This window comes from Phycodurus eques, chromosome 8 (genome assembly GCF_024500275.1).
Source record: "Phycodurus eques isolate BA_2022a chromosome 8, UOR_Pequ_1.1, whole genome shotgun sequence".
Taxonomy (NCBI): domain Eukaryota; kingdom Metazoa; phylum Chordata; class Actinopteri; order Syngnathiformes; family Syngnathidae; genus Phycodurus; species Phycodurus eques.
Window position 1 is genome coordinate 15657111 of NC_084532.1, and position 18261 is coordinate 15675371.

Below are 18261 nucleotides of genomic sequence, written 5' to 3' on the forward strand. Positions count from 1 at the left end.
TCCATACTTTTTTTAAAATTCCACCAAGTCCAAACTGCAGAACAACAGACACAAACACATAAACACACACACACATTTTGTTGACTTGTACCGTATATGTACTGGATGTTTTCCATGAAATTGGCAAAAAATTAAATTTTTCAAATAATCAAAATAATTTTTAACAAGGTTGCAAATAAAATTGCTACCAGTTCTTTTGTGTTGTTTTTTTATATGCTTAGTCAAGCAGCATGGCGCAGAGTGGTTAGAACGTCTGCCTCTTGTTCAAAGTCCGCTGGGATATCGGCTCCGGCTCACCCACAACCCCAATGAGGACAAGCAGTATAGAATTATAGAATGGATTTACAAATTTTGTACATTTGACACAGGATGGATGGATGGATGGATAGATAGATAGATAGATAGATAGATAGATAGATAGATAGATAGATAGATAGATAGATAGATAGATAGATAGATAGATAGATAGATAGATAGATAGATAGATAGATAGATAGATCACAGTCACGGGGATTGCTGTGACCTGTGACCCTCCTTGACCAACACAACAGCCATACAGATTGAGCTGCTGCTGCCGCCTAGTGGCTAAACTTGTTCAAATCAAACTTTTTTTTTTTCTTGAAACTCACTCTATAACTCTTTTAAATTGTGTCATTTTAAACTAATTTTGGCATCATTCATCATGTCTAAATACACCTCAGACAAAACGTTTTCTAACTTTTTCTACTTTGAGACAACTTTTGTTTTGAGGAAATCAGTTGGAAAAACATCAGGTAGGCCTACTGATAATGATGATCTGTTCGCCCTTTACCACTGATTACTGGACATTACCTTCACTTTGTGATGGACAAAACAATGCTGAGGACAGCAGTATTTTACATGTTATAGGAAGACAAGGGGATCGTAAAATATCAATACACAAGAGCTGTGTCAAAGGAGAACATGCAGTAAAATGTCTCTATTGATTGGACAAGACTGAGATGTGAACACTGTCAACTGAATAGTTGAATTTTGTGATTTTGTTATTGGTGTTTTCAGATTTGTTCGACAAATGTTGTATGCTTGGAGTAGCCTACATCAGTGATTCCCAACCAGGGCACAGAGACACACACGAGTATACTGTGACAGATCTTCAGGGTCAGGGTGCCACGGGAAATTATCCTGTTTCACTAAATGTATTATTATCAGAAAATTGACTAGGTAGTTGGCAGCATGTCCCCCTCACAGTTTTGAGGTTAGGGGTTTGAATTGGGGCTTCGGTCGGGGCCTTCCTATGTGGGGTTTGCATGTTCTCCCTGTGCTAGCTTGGGTTTTCTCTGGGTACTTTGGTTTCCTCCCACATTCCAAAAACATGCATGTTAGGTTAACTGAGGGCTCTAAATTGCCCCTAGGTGTGAATTTAAGTGTGAACGTTTTCTATGTTTGTCTATACGTGGCCTGTGATTGGCTGGCGACCAGTCCAGAGTGTACACTGCCTCTCACCCGAAGTCAGCTGGGATGGGCTCCAGCACACCCGCAAACCAAATAAGGATAAGCAAGCAGTATATAAAATGGATGGATGGATAATTACAAATATATCTTTGTTCATCGATCTATGTCAGCAATGTATAGTGACAGGCACAACAATGAAATGTTATTTAGCTAGATGGCAGAAGGTACCATAAACCTGTGTATTCTCCACCTGTTGCCATTCATACCGCAGAAGTCATGGCTTCTTGCGAGTATGTCAGCTTTGCTTTCAATTAAACAGGCCCAGATTTTAAACTAAGTCAATTCATGAGTAAAGTGAGACGAGATCCTATTATTCAATATTCATACTTTTGGTGAAATTTGTTCGGTGGTGTGCCGTGAGATTTTTCTCATGTAAAATAGGTTCCTTGGCTCAACAAAGGTTGGGACTCACTGGCCTACATACAGTACATGAGCTTTGCTGTGTCTCCTCTCCTTAGCCACATTCTTGGCGAGTGCTCTTGAAGACAGAGTCTCACTGGCAGAATTCCAAGGGGTGGCTTCATTTTCAGGAATTTGTAAGACTGGATAAAGTGTATAATCTGAGACCACTACATTCACTGCATGTTAAAAGACCTGGAGACTGTAAAAACTAAAATACTTGGCAAAAGAAAAGGATCATTTTGGTAACATGATCACCCATATATACAGTGCATTATTGCATTCAACATTAATAAATGATAATCATTTATAATTGTATTTAGTTTTGCAGATTTCAACCCAATTACTTGTGCACAAAATGCCAGAACAGAAAAACTGCAGTAGTAACGTTTTGTTCTCACGTTGACTTAACTGCATGAACGTGAGCTCGCCATTAATATTCAAAAGCTGTGTAACTAAAGAGGCCCCTGCAAATATGAGAGGTAGGTGGATATTAAGGCACGACTGCACGAGGACCCCACTCAGCTTCGGCTAATGTGCCTGAAGTGCATGATGGGTAATGGCGTGACGTGAAGAGGGCAAACTGATCTGTTATGCCCATCGCAGTGCCATTGTGCCCCATGTAATATTGCACAAGGGAAAGGGTTAGACATGATTATACATGTATAATGAAAATAGGAACCTCATTTGAGATTGATGGTCAGGGGGGGGGGGGAAATTGCCAGTTGTCAACAAAACAACAACAACAAAAACATAATATACCCCACTTTTTCTGTCAAGATGGCAAAAAAAATATATATCTGTCTACTTTTTGGTACTAAAATATACACACCTGTAGAGAGTTGTGGTTTTGATGGCAATCTGTATAATTTAGAGTGACAACCGCATAGTACTACTACACAATATACAATATTGCTGTAAGAAGTCACACTATTAACACCTGCTACGTTTTGGTTTGTAAACCATGCAGTGTTCATTATTTTTGCACACCGAGGGGAGGCATTTAAACAGCTGAAGCCTGGAACAAATGGGCAGTGTGTCTGAACTTTGTAACCAGTGGAAATCTAAGCTATACATTGGAACTGTTGGATCCTATCAAGGTGGTTCTCAAATTTTTTTGCACCAAGTACCACCTAAAAAAATACTTAGCTCTCCAAGTATCACCGACATTCCAAAACAGTAACATAGTTAGCCTAAAAACAACTCAACAGTACCTAAAAAATGTACTGTACTGGATTTCTTTTTTTTTTAAATCAACAACTTTGAACAGGCTGTATGCATAGCTACAAGCTTCCTTTGAATATGTTTGATTGTATTTCATGTGATGTGTTTAGTGAAAGGCAGAACAATTACATGTTCTTAAATGTTGTTTGCACACCATTATTTCAGTATGTACAGTATATATTTTTTTTGATGCATTTTTGCTTAGTGGTGTGAAAAACAAAGCAGGCAAACTGCGATCGCAACAGAAGCCCCAACCAAAAAAGATGCGGCAGTGAAAGCTCGCTTTATCGTAGCTGAAGAAAGTTCAAAGTCTTTTTCAGAGGGTGCATGATGAAAGTGTGCGCGCAGGTGTGCCCGGACCACATAGAGACTTTTAAAAATGTCGGTTTGTCAAGAAACCCCATCGCAGACAGAGGCAAGAAGCTAGTCACAGCTATCCATTTTTAATAGAGGCGTCAAATCAGACCTGAGCTGCCATGCAAAACGGGATTGCCTGGGGGGGGGGGGGGTTTGGTTGGATTAGTGAGAGAACATTTTAAAAATTCTCACACACCTCTGATAAATTATCACCAAGAAGCTTTGCTCATCTATGCAAATGCATATGTAACATTTGAAACTTCAATAAGTAATAAATGCATAGTTATTTAACAATATGTTATGGAGTAGTTACATTTCTTATACATTATATTTGGTGACATTTATACTGTTTTACATTTACATCTGGCCCTTTTGAAGGCAGCCATTATGCTGATGTGTTCCTCGGTGAAACAAATGGTTCAATTAATCAATGGTGCACAAAGTCCGTAGCCCATGAATAAGGTGTTTCTCTTCTTGACTGCATCTTTGACCTTCGCTTCGCTGAGGGCTCACGCTTGCAAATTATTCACCAGAGTGACGCATCTCACCTTTAGAGACAATCTCTGAGCCGAGTGACCTCCGTTCCCCGCTTGTGCCTTTGACCCGCAGCGTCAGCGCGCCACAGCCAGACATAAACCCGGCCTCTCAGCTTTCTGTCCCCTTCGCTGTGAACACACAGTCCGGCGCAGCCATCTCCAGGGAACAAACAAAATGAGCGCCACCGCCTCAGCTGATCAGCCCATTTTCTCCAAGGGAGAGGACTGCAAAAATTCGTGGCACGACGCCAACGCCGGCTACAATGAAGCGGACACGCATCTGGAGATTATGGGCAAGCCCGTGATGGAGCGCTGGGAGACGCCATACATGCACTCCCTGGCAACGGTGGCTGCCTCCAAAGGTAAAGTACATTCTTTGTTAATGCTTCCATTATCGGAAAGGCCGATGTTTGCAAACGTTTGTTATTAATACATTTGAACTTTCACCTGTTACTGTTTTAAGTGTTTTTGCACTGATTATTTCATGTCATACCTATCATATAGTCTTTATGGCATTTTTATTTGTTTAACTTTATTCATTTTCTCCTGTAGTTCTTAGTTTTATTTTGTTCTTTGACTGTTTTAATGTCAGGCACCTTGTAACTGTTTCGAAGTGTGCTCCGTAAAGTTATTATTATTATTTAGAAATGCATGCAATTTGTTCCTTTTTGGAGCACACGTGTGTGTCTGTGTGTGAGCGTGTGAGTGTGTGTGTGTCTGTGTGTGAGAGAGAGAGAGTAGTCAAGCAGCTGTCATGGAAATAGGCCAAGATGTCTGCAGGGGGGCAGTTTGCTCAACTTATATTTGCTTTGTGTGAAAATAGACTCACACACTGAGTGTATGACAACGAGTGTCAGTGCTGCAACTTTCTCAGCATTGGTTGGTTTTAAATCATGTGGGTTCATTTGCTTCACTTGCATTCATAGTCTGATCATTTATGTTTCAGGTAAGAGGAGGCTATCTGTGGGTATTTTTGTTTCTTTTCTTAGAGCGTTCAAATTAAATCATTCAAAAACTACAATAGGAAATAGAAAATGCATTTAAAGAACACGGTTACAAAATGCTTCATTCACATAATGCATATACTTACGTTTAACACAGTATTTGAATGTATTATTTGAGGTCTTATCACCTAAACGAATGTGCCATTATTTTGTAAAGTTCACATTTAAAATGCTAACGGAACTCCTACTAATGGTTTAAGTAATCGAAGGCCAGCAAATCCCAAGGAACCCAGCAACGACAAATCTCAAGCCTCTCTTCCCATCTATTTATATTCTTGAAACCCTGTAAGCTTTCCTGCCACATCCAACCAACTGGTGTTCCTCGAATGGAAAAACAGAAAACCTTTTTTCACTGCAACACCTATCAACCCTTTATTTGATTAATTGTGGCCATTTTAGATGTCAGAATAAAGCTATTAAACCTCCTCTCTGCTTTCAGTGGTTAACATTGTGTCTGACTGTGTTTTCTGTTGTTGTTTTGTGATCTAGGCGGTCGAGTTCTGGAGATTGGTTTTGGCATGGCCATTGCTGCCACCAAAGTGGAGTCTTTCCCCATTGGGGAGCATTGGATCGTCGAGTGCAACGATGGCGTCTTTGCCCGACTGGAGAACTGGGCCAAGTCTCAACCACACAAGGTTCGTAGACCTCCGCTAGTAGGATTTTTGGAGTTTGGTTTATTCGGCTTACTGCTCTTGTGCTGACACTTAAAAGATATTGCTGAGTAACTTTTTGTCACTGTAGGTTGTCCCGCTTAAGGGCTTCTGGGAGGGGGTTGTACCCACCCTGCCAGATAACCACTTTGACGGTATTAAATCACAACAGATACAAAGGAATTGTGCTAACATTGACTTAACTGCAGTTGTCTGAAGTAAAGCAGCCTAGATGGCTGCAGACGTCTAACTAGCACTTTGTCTCTCTTCCAGGTATCCTGTATGACACATACCCTCTGTCTGAGGACACATGGCACACTCACCAGTTTGACTTTATCAAGGTTGGTACACAATTTAGGGTTGAAATCCCAGCATAGCTGGTTGGTGTTTGGTCTCTAAATGTAAAAACTGATTGGCAAATGACATCATATGTTGCTACAATTTGAAGGTCTGATTTGTCTGCACGTGTCTGTAGGGTCATGCTCACCGAATGCTTAAGCCCGGCGGGGTCCTTACCTACTGCAACTTGACGTCCTGGGGCGAGCTGCTCAAGGAAAAATACAACAATATTGAGACCATGTTTCAGGTCAGTTGCTTTCATCAGCAAATGTTGTTGCTGCACTAAACCTGTACAAAACCCAATCACAATGTGTCTTCGCGAAGACCACCACAAGCTAGCTTCATAGTATCCACCACACAGTTAGGTTTGGTTTCTGTAGTATGACAATTTTTCAGCAAGCTTTCATTGGGGTACAAGCTGCAGAAGTATGTTTCGGTTCACATGTGTAGGGTGGAGCTTGATAGGGCTGCACGATATTTTGTTTGAGCATCGTCATCGCGATATACGCGTGCGCAATAGTTACATCACAGGGTCTGCTGTGATGTTGGTGTACTCTAATGTACAGTGAATCAACTGTCATATTAAAAGTGACCAGCAGACGGACCTGTTCGGACATGCTCGGAAGATTGTATACTTGTTGGATGTCCTATTTTGCTCTTCAGAATGAAACTACTTTAGGCAGGCACCCGGCAGCTGTGTGAGTGCGCGACGTGCATTCAGGGACACTCCGTAAATGGGAGTGAACATGTTCTTTTGTAAACACTGTACATAATTGTAAAACTGTATTACTAGGGCAATTATTTATATCAGAATGCTTTAGTTAAAACACTGTATAATCACACTGTGATAATGTGGACTTGATTTTGTTTTGTAGTATAAGAATAGATACATTATTTTGTTAATATAGTCAGCCAGAGGAATGCAAAGTTATCAATGTCTTTTCGCCATCATTCCTGTCATATTGTGTTGTGCGTTTTTGTTTGCACATTAAGGACAAAATTCCTGTTTGTGTTTTAATTCCTCATTTTAAAAACACTATTCAAGCAAGACGTTTTTCCTCATGTTTTTGATATTGTAAGGTGAAAGCTGCAGCTGGCTACTAGTGTGGACTGAATGGTTGGCAACAATGGGGAAATGAAATGCCAGTATTTTCAGGGTAATAGCGCCGCTTATCCTCACTAAGGTCGCAGGCGTGATGGAGCCTATCACAGCTGACTCTGGGCGAGAGGCAGAGTACACCGTGAACTGGTTTCCAGCCAATCGCAGGCCACACATAAACAAACAACCATTTGCACTCACATTCACACCTCCGGGCAATTTAGTCTTCAATTAACCTATCACCGATATGTTTTTGGAATGAGGGAGGAAACCGGACAACACCCACCCAGGCACGGGGAGAACATGCAAACTCCACATGGTGACGCTGGATTTGAACACGGGTCCGCAGAACTGTGAGGCAGATGTGCTAACCAGTCGGCACTGTGCTGCCGCCGTGGGAAATTATCTAATTTAATTTAATTTGTCTGAAAATAATTATTTACCAATTACAAATATATCTTTGTTTATCTGCATAGGTATGCAAAAGATGTATAAGATGTATCCAAACGACGTATAATGACAGGCAGAACAATTACATGTTCTGCCATTAGATGGCAGAATATTATAATAATTCAATGAGGCAAATTTGCTAACTATAGTCATCCACTGTGCCCTGTCAGCAACATATTGAAATGAAGGGGGGGAAAAAAAAAACTGGTCCAAAAATTTTTGGGGGGTAACCAGTGAACTGAACTTTGAACTAGTTTGCAGAGAAAATGAACTTTCCCAACATTGATCCTGTATTATATGCAATATATAGCGTAGGTTCAAAAATAAACTCCCAATGTATTTTTTTTCCAATATCGTGCAGCTCTAGAGCTTGACATCGTGCTGTTCACTGATTGGTCAGCCGAGAACTGTATTACAAGAGTGTTACAAGCGAGGTATGGAAGGGGGGAGGGGGGGGGGGGTGCGGTGGACTCTTCATTAGGACAGAGAGGAATGATGTAGTATGTATCACTTATGTATCCATTAGTGACGACACACTGAAAAGCACCTAAAGATTAACATGCCACGTGTATCTTGGACACACACACAGTCCGATTTATGTATCTTTATGGCAATAGCAAGACAAAGTTAATTTTTGATTAGGTTTTTAAAGGACTTGTCAGCTGAACTAAGACCCCTACCATTGAATCGACAGTTGACAACTAAGGGTAAATATTCACTCTCCGTGACTGTCAGGACAATCAATCAGTCTTTCTTGCAATTGTCAAATATTAATATTGAGTTCTTCAGACTGAATATTTTAGCCACCTTGTTCTTGTTTTCTTGATCTCCATTATGGGTTTGTGTAATTCAGAGCACATCATATCAGCCTTGCGTTTAGAGCAAAGCTCTGTAATATGCTGCAACAAGTTAAAGATTATCATCGCACCTTACTGAGCCACTGTTAATGATTTCAGGAGAGCCAGGTACCTCATCTGCTTGAAGCCGGCTTCAGGAAGGAGAAGATAAGCACCACCACCATGGACATTGTACCACCCACTGAGTGCAAATACTATTGCTTCCATAAGATGATTACCCCCACCATTATCAAAGAGTGAAGTGCAAAACACTTTTTTTCTACTGTGTGCCTTCTCTGACCTTCTCCTCCCTTACTTGTTTGCCTTCTTTCAATAAAACCAAGTCCATACCACCTATGCCTGTGGGTCATTGGTTTTCTCAATTTATAATAGCATGTCAAATGAGGATTACAGGAAACCTTTTACACTATACAGTTGCCCCTTTCTTTGGCAAAGTTAATGGGCACTTGACTGAATGTGCCCTAAGTGTTTAATGGCGAGATGTTAAGAAATGTTTCTTTTGTGTAGCCTACTAGGATGCTACAATGTAACTTTTGTATAAATTTCTGTCAAAAGACAACAGTGCAAGTCAACTGAACATGTGAATATGATGAACCCATGTGAACTTTGTCATTAGATGGACAGAAGAAGTCAGGTGGAGAAACTATGGTAGGTGGCAGATCCCAGATGTGTGTGCAGGTGCCACATGACTTGTATGTTAGAAGTTAGGGTACAGACCCTTTCCCAAAAAATAGAATGTCATGGAAAAGTTTATTTATTTCCATAATTCCATTCAAAAAGTTAAACTTTCTTAGATTGAGGGCCTACAGTTTACACAATTTCAAGTATTTGTTTGTACATAATTTGGGCTTCCAGCTCATAAAACCCACAAAATCAGGAATTCAAAGAATTTGAATACTGTGAAAAGAAATCAGCCCAAATTTTGCACGCCATAAATTTTTTAAACGGACTATCACACACTAATCATCTACTAAACTCAAAGCACCTGCACAGGTTTCCCCAGGTGTCATTAAATTGCTTCAGCTGGGTTCAATATGTGGAAGACTACAGACTTGACAATTGGCCAGAAGACCATCAATGATACCCTCCATAGGACGGGTAAGCCACAAAAGTTTGTAGCTAAGGAACTCTGTTCACAGAGTGCTATGACCAAGCATATCAATGGAAAGTCTAGTGGAATGACAACATGTGGCAGGAGAAGATGCACCAGCAAAAGAGATGACCGTGGGCTTCAGCGGATTATCAGAGTGGAATGAGGCGGGAATCACAGCTTCAAAAACCACCACATTCAGACACATCCGGGATATCCGGGATATGGGCTACAACTGTGGGGTTCCTCAGGTCACTGTATATCGACTGTACATATAAATCGCAAAATCAGAGAAACAGCAGTCTAAATTTTTTCCAGAGCTGTATATTATTAGTGTCATTTTCTACTATGATATGACAACACAAATTAAAGCACCACCACTAGTCATACAGATCTGACTGCTGGTTGGATTTTTGTTGAATTTCCCAAACATTCATGAAATTGTAAATTGAAACAAAAGTAAACAAAAATCTGAGTGAAACAACAAGACAGGTTTTTGCTTCTACTCTTATCTGCTTTGGGTCTGCTGTGACGTTGAGATTTAGCGTCACCTGGTGGCTCTTACTGTAAAGAACTCGAACAATCTAAAACTCCATAGTTATACCTGACTGAGTTGGAGATTTTAAGCGCAAATATTTTGTCATGTTACAACGCTAACCAGCAGACACGACAGTTGATTCAATTAAAAAACTATTTTTTGTTTGTTATAAAATGGAGGTTTGCAGTTTGTTTGAAAAGTAGCAGCAGTACAGCTAATTTTAAATAACATTGACTTTATTCAGATTTGTTGCAGCTCTACATTGAGGAAGAGAAAAGCCTCAACATTTAAAGCCCAGGTATACACACACACACAGTCTATATAATGCCCATTCACTTCCGATACCAGATTGCCAACTTCTTCTCACGTTTGATCTTCTTCTGCAACTGTAATGTTCCGTAGAGGAGAGCCTCTGCGGTGGGGGGGCACCCTGTATACAGCACAATGGGGGACAACAAAAATCAACATTTCACTCTACGAACGACCTCACCATTTTTCGTACTCCATATAATTTTACAAACTAATTTTTCAGATAATTTCTTGGGTTCACTAACTACTCTTTCTGACATCCACGCTCAATGCACATTTGTGATTTTACGTTTGTATTTACATTCAGTTTTATTTTGTTTTTATATTTTGCAATACAGTGTTTCTTTTTCTTTATTAAAAAAAACTCAATATTTGTTGTTGTTGTGGAGGGGCTGTTAAGAGTGTGGACATGGAACAAATTGAACTTGAATCTCAAGGCAACATTGTATATAATAAGCATTATTTACATGTATGTAATGAGTGCAAATAGTATACCTGGAACATAAATGTCCACTGGTACAATTCGGTCACAGCCTCTGACGACAGCGTAAGAGTAGTGATAGTAGCCTCCTCCATTGGCACAGCTGTATGAGCAAAGTTACAACAATCATGGGTCAAGCCTTTATTTTCAAAGAAGTTGAAAAATAAAATATTCACTTTAATGCCGAAATGAATTGAGAGCAGAAAGTAGCAAAGGCCACTGAAGAAGACACATCATTGGTGGAGGCTACATTTGCATGCAGCAGTCTAGTGTTTAGAAAGTTGTGTTTACCTGCCCATGGAAATGACGTATCTTGGCTCAGGCATCTGGTCGTACACCTATTGGAAAAAAGGTACCGGCGTAATATTAAATGGATTATGGCTAGTTGACTGTTTGTAAAGGTGGGGCAACATGATATATATCATAGCTATGATATAATCCTCTATCGTTTATATTGTTAGCTTTACCCCACAGCTACTGGGGGAATCCTGTAATTTATTTTCCTCTGCTTTCTAATACATTTACTGGATAAATGGTAGGCCTACTTGAATGTTACTTGTTATAACTGTGTTGTATTTATTTTAATTCTTTGCACTTTACTGCATTCCTTGAAACGTGGTTGTGTTACCAGATATTTTTCATGGTATTTATTTGGACATTGGGTTTATTTTATTTGTATTAATCATTTATTCATTTAATTGTGTGATCTATATGAAATATGTATTTATTAAATAAATAGAAAAAAGACAGAAAATGTCCATATCGCACAGCTCTAATTGTTTGTATGCAAATATTTGGGTCTCAGGAGTGTTTGCCCACATTTCAAGTGTGAAATTAAACATCCATCCATTTTCTATACTACTGGTGAGCTGGAACCGAATCCTAGCTGACTTTTGCGAGAGGCAAGGGACACCTTGAACTGGTTGCCAGCCAATCACATTGAAATTAAACAACCAAGTAAATATTTTATCTGCCATTGTCAGAAAACAGGTCTGCGACCAAGTTGTTGGTTGAATTTGCAAGTGTGGCTTTGTGAAAGCGCCATTCATTTGCAGCCTGGAGGCAAAGGAGAGAACATTTCTTTCTCCGGAGGTAGTCTTAGTTTCCAGTAGTCTCCAATAATACCAGAAAAAGTTGCTATATTTGTTGCCCATGACTGGAAAAAAAAAAAGTTGCTCGACTCGTCAGAAGTTACTGAATATAGCGAGAAAGTCACCAAAATGGCAACACTGAGTAGAACGCAGCACCTAAAATATAATGCCAACCGCAGAATGCAAAAGAAGCGAAGCGGCGTTGCTAGCGTTGTGGAAATAAAAAAGGGGGGGGAAAAAAGTTGCAGAGTGAAATTGTGAAAAAACATTTTATTACCACTCCAATCAATATATGTTGCGACTGGAGCAAGATTGTATGACGCGGCTTGCTTAAACCAAGTCATTACTTCATTAGACTTGCTTGAAATTTAGTGGCGACTCGACTTGACTTGCTTGATTTTGTTCCCCACAGCGACTTGGGACTTGCTTGAGACTTGAAGGTTATGACCTAAAACGTGCTTGTGACTTGCACATATGTGACTTACTCCTGCCTCTGGTGACTTATGAGTGAATGAATAATGCATGAAATTTTCTTATTCAGTGCCTAGAAAAACACTGTATAAGTTAATGCATTATTTGTTATTATTATTAAAGCAGAGCAAGTCAAGAACTTCAAGCACAACCTGAGACATGACATTACGTTACATTGTCCTGAGAATGTTTTTGTTGGTGTTTAAGGTGTGTCTGGACTATTAAATGCAATACAGGCATTGCAGCAGAGGATTAGACTTCTAACCACAGCAGATACTTCACCCCTCACCTTTCTCAAGGCTGGAGCCATTTTGTTGGTCAGCGTCCCAGCCACAATCATGACATCCGCCTGTCGGGGACTGGCTCTGAACACCACGCCGAAGCGGTCCATGTCGTAACGGGGCGCCGCCATGTGCATCATCTCCACCGCACAGCACGCCAAGCCAAAGGTCATAGGCCACAGAGAGCTCTGCGGGGGTAAACATAGCAGCTCTAAAGGGTAGTTGATAGTGATAGGAACTGTAATGTACAGGTGCCTCTCAATAAATTACAATTAGAAAATTCTATAGTTCAATTAAAAAACTCATTGAATAGATTCCTCATGGCTATGTTATCATTACTTTATATAATCATATATACATACATTATATGAATTGTTTTATTTTTTGATTATTTCAGTACCATCTCCAAGAAATTTGAATGTTACATAAATAATATAATATGGAAAAGAGGTTTGAATTGGCCTTCTGTGTTGAATGAATCTGTATAATTTATGAGGTTTCACTTTTGGAATTGCAATGCTGAAATGCAATGAACTCTTCTACAGTATTCTAATTTATTGAGATACACCTGTAGAAGCAATAGTGAGTGAATTAGGTTGCTATAGTATAGTCCAACTATAAAAACAGTACTATTATGGCATGAATGAGGTGGATATGACGTGGCAAATTATAAAGGCGATAGCATTTTTGAGTGGACAATATGAGGTGCATATAACATGATCTGTTTTAGAGTGGCAGATAAACATGTATCATCAACATTATTATACTGGATAACACCTATTTGACAGTGTCAATCAAAAAAAGAGCATCATTAGATCATGTGCATGTGTAATTAATATTGTAGCTGGTAAACGAATGCCAGGCACAAGTGGCTGCTTCTTTAAGCATAGCGGATGTGTTCAGGTCACAATTATTGCATTATTGAACAACGTGTCAAATTGGAATTTAAGTGGAATTGCAACCATGAACAAACAAAAGACTGTCGACTCACCCTGCGTGCCCAGTTAATTAGGTCATCCAGTTTGGTGATGACATACTCGCCCTTGCTGCTGGCTACGGATGATGGCATGGCAGCCGCTACCGCCGTGCTCTTCTCTCGGACGGGAACCACACTGCAAGAAGGGCAAGGTATCTGGTTAGAGGGTACTTTTGCAGGACTAACGAGGAAGAGAGAGAAACCTTTCAATTGCTAGATGGGCACCTAGCCAGAGTTATAGCGCTGCTTGACATTGCGCCTTCATTTTATTAAACATACTAGAATCTCACCTTGTGGTGGTGTTCTCGCTTTTAGTGGTGCTGTGCAGACTCTTCTGCTGGAAAACCACTGATGAAACGGGTCTGTGGAACAGAGAGCAGGTCGAACAGAGTCATAAAATCATATTAAAATGGAACCTCAGTTTTCGTATGCCCCAGTTGTTGTAAAATTCGGTTTCCAACAATATGTTGTCCCTGGTTTTGTACATCCAATCAGTTTGTCTGTTTGAAAATGGCCTGTACCAAACTCATCCAACTGCAGGAGGAACACGGGCACTCATTTCCTGGAAACAAGTGCCCACACATAGCATTGCATGCGCAACTTTGAGGGTTTTTCTTATAGGGCTTGTGAACTATGCTTGTGAACATGTCGTTATGCTTCATTTCATAATGGACATATCTGACATTTTCCTGTCTGTCAACTCCTCAGGCGTGCCCTGTCATGGTGTTTATATTTCTGTTGAAGTCAAATTTTGTCAGCCGAATGTAAGTGTGGTCAGACATTGCTGAGTTACTGTGTGCAGCATTCCTTGAGTGAAGCTATTGCACTGCCAACGGCTTACTGACTAAGGCCTGGTACACACAAAGATTTTTGCACTCCTAAAAGATTTTTTATCTGCTATAGACCCCGCACATAAAGATAAATTAAAAAAAACAGGCATTCAACAGTTTTGGTAGTCATGTGCATGGTGTACTCTGAGAATCTCAACACAGCACACCAAACACAAAGATTGTGTTGCACGGCCGAAATCTCGCGTGATCACACGTGAGCTAACAAAACCGAAGAAGAAGAAGAGACACTACCAGCTCCACGCCAATGTTTCCAGCGTGTTTCAGAAGGTTGCCGGAGCCGAGAGCCTTCTAAAACAGCAATGTTCTCAAAAAATGTTCGTCATTCTTGGGTGGTGCTTTGATTGGCTACATTCAGTTCCACGTCACAAATCTCGGTGACATGACTCGGGAGAAGTCGACGTTCCCCACACACGAAGAGTTTTGATCGTAAATATTGAACACGTTCATTATTTAAGAGAGTCGGCCCCGACCTGTTTCGGACTCTAAAATTGGGACAAATCCAGTCGTAACACACGTCACACCTAAAGAGAATCTTATAGGATAAAAATGTTATCAAATTTAGGATTGGCTGGCATTTGACAAGCTAGGTTCCGAATGGGGCAAAATCGGGGGGGAAAACAGACCGATTGCCTTTTTGTGTGTACCAGGCCTAATCTCCTCCCTAATTCACTGCTTAGCTGCAGTAAACGTTTTACCGATAGAAAGGGCTAAGGGACTGTAACATGGTCATAGGGACCATGACTTGCATTTGCTTAAATATGTACATCAAGGTCAAACCAGAATCAGAATGATCTTTATTTGCCAGGTTTGTCAACAACACAGAGAGAATTTGTCTCGGGTAGTTGGAGCCACTCTGGTATAAAGGTAAAAGTGATGTTTAATGTTCATTGAGCCACTTTATTAATAATTTATATTTATTTCACACTTTTCTGTATGTTAAACTCTAGTTATTCTGTAATAAATGTTTTTTTTTAAATAGTTTTGAATTAAATGGAAAAATTGGGTTTACATAATTTCCGCTGGGAAATATTGCTTTGGTTTTCATTTCATTTGGTTTTAGTGTGACTTTTTGGAACAGATTAAGCACAAAAACCAATGTTCCAGTGTTTAGAAATTTGAATATATTCCAGTTGTATTGGAGACTAATAGGCGCCAGGACAGTTCCAGGTGGTAGAACGTGAGTGACCATTGCTTCCCTGAATTGAAACAATAACAAAAACATATTGTGTTTGATGTGCCACCAAATATAGCCAGAAAGTTTTTGGGTTTTTTTTCCTTCTCAAAAAACCTAAATTAATCCATCGACATCGATGGATGAGAAGGACGCCTAGGGTGGATATCATAATAGGTGTACAAAGAAAATCGCAAAACTGCCTGGCAATGTAGTAACCACGTCTAAAGGGGCAGATTGAAAACCAAAGCTCCATCATCAGGTTTGTGGATTGTGCATTTTCTCACAGGTATGTGTAAAATGTTTGATTGGGTTGTCTTTGAATAAATTAGCAAGGTATACTACATGGTGAATTGGAGCACACTATCAAAAGAGCACATTTGTGCCATTAATCTCAAACTCAGGCGATTAAGGTCTGTTTAGTTAGAGAACAGGGATACAGACCATCTACCATATGGCCTAACAGATAGATAGTAAGTCAAATAGCATCATTCAGCAAAAGAACTACTCATTTACAATTAAAGGTAGTATGCTATAATTTAGGCTACATCTACCACGACAAAAGTTATGGGATTTCAATTATTGCTGTCTCCAGAATTTATTAGCCAATCCCTCAATGATCATCATTAACTATGTCTGAATTTCTACCAAATCTATTTTTGAATAAGCTTACCGAATACAAGTGATGGCTCACGCTCTGTGATCTTTACATTTGTTTTAAATTCACCTAATGTAAGGTCAAAATTCATCATTCAAGCCATTTACCCTGTTCTCTCAGATGACATTTAAGGGGTTGTTTACTGGTAGTGCAATCTTGCCACTAAAACAACGTCAAATTAGACGTCATGTTACAATGTCCCATCCAGACATGCTCAGGTTTATTCACTTACCTTGCACAATAATTGCCACAAAGGGCCAGGCGAGGCACTGCAAAATAAAACAAATGGTACACATTGAGCATTTTAGATTGTATGTTTTGTTGTTGTACCAACGTCACTTAATCATAACTCTTCGTGTGTGATAACTATCCTTTTAAATGGTCTTGTAGCTCCAGAGGATGACAAGGTTGCGAATCGTCAAAGAAACAAATGTAAACTTGGACAATGGATGATAACGAGCTTTGGCGGCTCGGTGCCGGGCCAATCTGCTTAGCTCACTTGTTAGCTGCCAAGCTAACAGACGCAGCAAGGTCAGCGTGCGTATGAGCTTAAAGGTTCCTGCCCGCATATTAAGCCAGCCCAAACATAACACCGTGACATTTGGTGCACAATATTTTTAAACACAGCCGCTAAATAACTCAATAAGGTTAACGAAAGCATACTATTTCTTTCAAAACATTACGTACCCACCAACGCCGCCATCTTTGGAAATGTGTTTACGTCACAATTCGTTTTGAGTTGATAACGTGGTCGTGCAGGCAGGGGGCGCTGCTATTACGCTCAAGTTTCTCAATTTATAACAACCCGATGGATATGAGCCATAAAGCCAGCTTTTATCAAATATATAGCTGAATACGGTGCTATGAATTCAGAAAATATTTCATGTGTTTTTCTCGAAATAATGGTAATAAGTACCGTTTTGTTCTGTTCGTGTAAAACAGGTACTTGCGTAACGTCCCCTAGTGGAGAAGACGTCCGTGGCCTTGAAGAAAGTTCCACTTGTGCTCATGAAATCTATTATAATCTTACAAATAGATATAGTATTTCAAAACAAAATTACAAATAAGATTACAATAGCTATTTAAAAAATAGTATAACGTACTTAAAAACCAGTGCTATTTTCACGAGTGGGTTTTATTCTGCCTTTTGGTTATGCTGCCTCACAGTTCTGAGGACCCAGGTTTAAACCCGTCCTCGTTTGTGTGGAGTTTCCATGTTCTCCCTGTGCCTGTGTGGGTTTTCTGCGGTTTCCTCCCGCGTTCCAAAAACATGCATGGTAGGTGTTCAAAGACTTTCAGTTGGACTGAGATTAAGACTCATTGCTGGCCATTTTAAAATAGCCATTGTTTTCTTTTCACCCATTCCGCTTTTGGATGTGTGCCTTGGGTCTTTGTCTTCCTGGAGAACCCATGATATTCGCCTCAAACCAAGTTTTCTTACACTGTGTAAGACATTTGGCTCGAAAATCTCGTGCTAAATTTCTTATTTCATGATACCTGTGATACAGTCAAGGCCTCCAGTACCAGATGTAGAAAAGCAGCCCCAAAGCATAATGGATCCTCCAGCATGCTTGACTGTTAGCAAGGTGTTTTTTTCCTTAAAGGCTTCATTGGGCCATCTGTAAAGATACTGTTTGTGTGCATTGCTAAAAAGCTCTTTTTGTTGCATCTGTCCATACAATATTATTCATCATTTGCTATTTTGTATCAAATACAAGTTCTTTCCAGAAATATGTTGTTTCACTTGATGCATTTTCGTCAGGAGATATTCACCATTTAGTACTTAAACTTCATGGGTGCCAATAATGGTGAGCATTACCTAACACGCATGTTTTTGTAATGTGGGAGGAAGTCGGAGTACCGGGAGAAAAACCGCGCAGGTAAGGGAAAACATGCAAATTCCACACTGGAAGGCTGGAGCTTGGATTTTAACCCATA

The 18261-nt window shown here is 39.9% G+C and overlaps 2 protein-coding genes across 2 annotated transcripts; one reads left to right on the forward strand and one right to left on the reverse strand.

Annotated features, from left to right (window-relative positions):
* The first annotated feature begins 4070 nt into the window (after nucleotides 1–4070).
* On the forward strand, nucleotides 4071–8730 carry gamt (guanidinoacetate N-methyltransferase). The gene is made up of 6 exons (XM_061683862.1): nucleotides 4071–4369; nucleotides 5501–5646; nucleotides 5753–5816; nucleotides 5935–6002; nucleotides 6137–6247; nucleotides 8506–8730. Exons 1-6 carry the CDS (start codon nucleotides 4183–4185, stop codon nucleotides 8644–8646), a joined length of 717 nt encoding a protein of 238 aa, XP_061539846.1. The 5' UTR covers nucleotides 4071–4182; the 3' UTR covers nucleotides 8647–8730.
* Nucleotides 8731–10249: 1519 nt separating this feature from the next.
* ndufs7 (NADH:ubiquinone oxidoreductase core subunit S7) lies at nucleotides 10250–17049 on the reverse strand. Its single transcript, XM_061684668.1, has 8 exons — nucleotides 17011–17049; nucleotides 16556–16592; nucleotides 13934–14005; nucleotides 13659–13779; nucleotides 12676–12855; nucleotides 11116–11162; nucleotides 10839–10927; nucleotides 10250–10464 (listed from the first exon to the last, which is right to left on the reverse strand). The coding sequence occupies exons 1-8, from the start codon at nucleotides 17024–17026 to the stop codon at nucleotides 10367–10369; spliced, it is 660 nt and encodes a 219-aa protein (XP_061540652.1). The 5' UTR covers nucleotides 17027–17049; the 3' UTR covers nucleotides 10250–10366.
* Between the last annotated feature and the right edge of the window lie 1212 nt (nucleotides 17050–18261).

Excerpts from the sequence above, each read along its gene's own strand:
- gamt (XM_061683862.1), top strand. The coding sequence starts at position 4,183 with ATGAGCGCCACCGCCTCAGCTGATCAGCCCATTTTCTCCAAGGGAGAG. Across the intron at positions 5,817-5,934 it reads GCCAGATAACCACTTTGACG|GTATCCTGTATGACACATAC; the intron begins GTATTAAATCAC and ends TCTCTCTTCCAG. Across the intron at positions 6,003-6,136 it reads ACCAGTTTGACTTTATCAAG|GGTCATGCTCACCGAATGCT; the intron begins GTTGGTACACAA and ends ACGTGTCTGTAG.
- ndufs7 (XM_061684668.1), bottom strand. Across the intron at positions 14,006-16,555 it reads TGTGGCAATTATTGTGCAAG|ACCCGTTTCATCAGTGGTTT; the intron begins GTAAGTGAATAA and ends TCTGTTCCACAG. Across the intron at positions 11,163-12,675 it reads TGGCTCCAGCCTTGAGAAAG|GTGTACGACCAGATGCCTGA; the intron begins GTGAGGGGTGAA and ends TTTTTCCAATAG.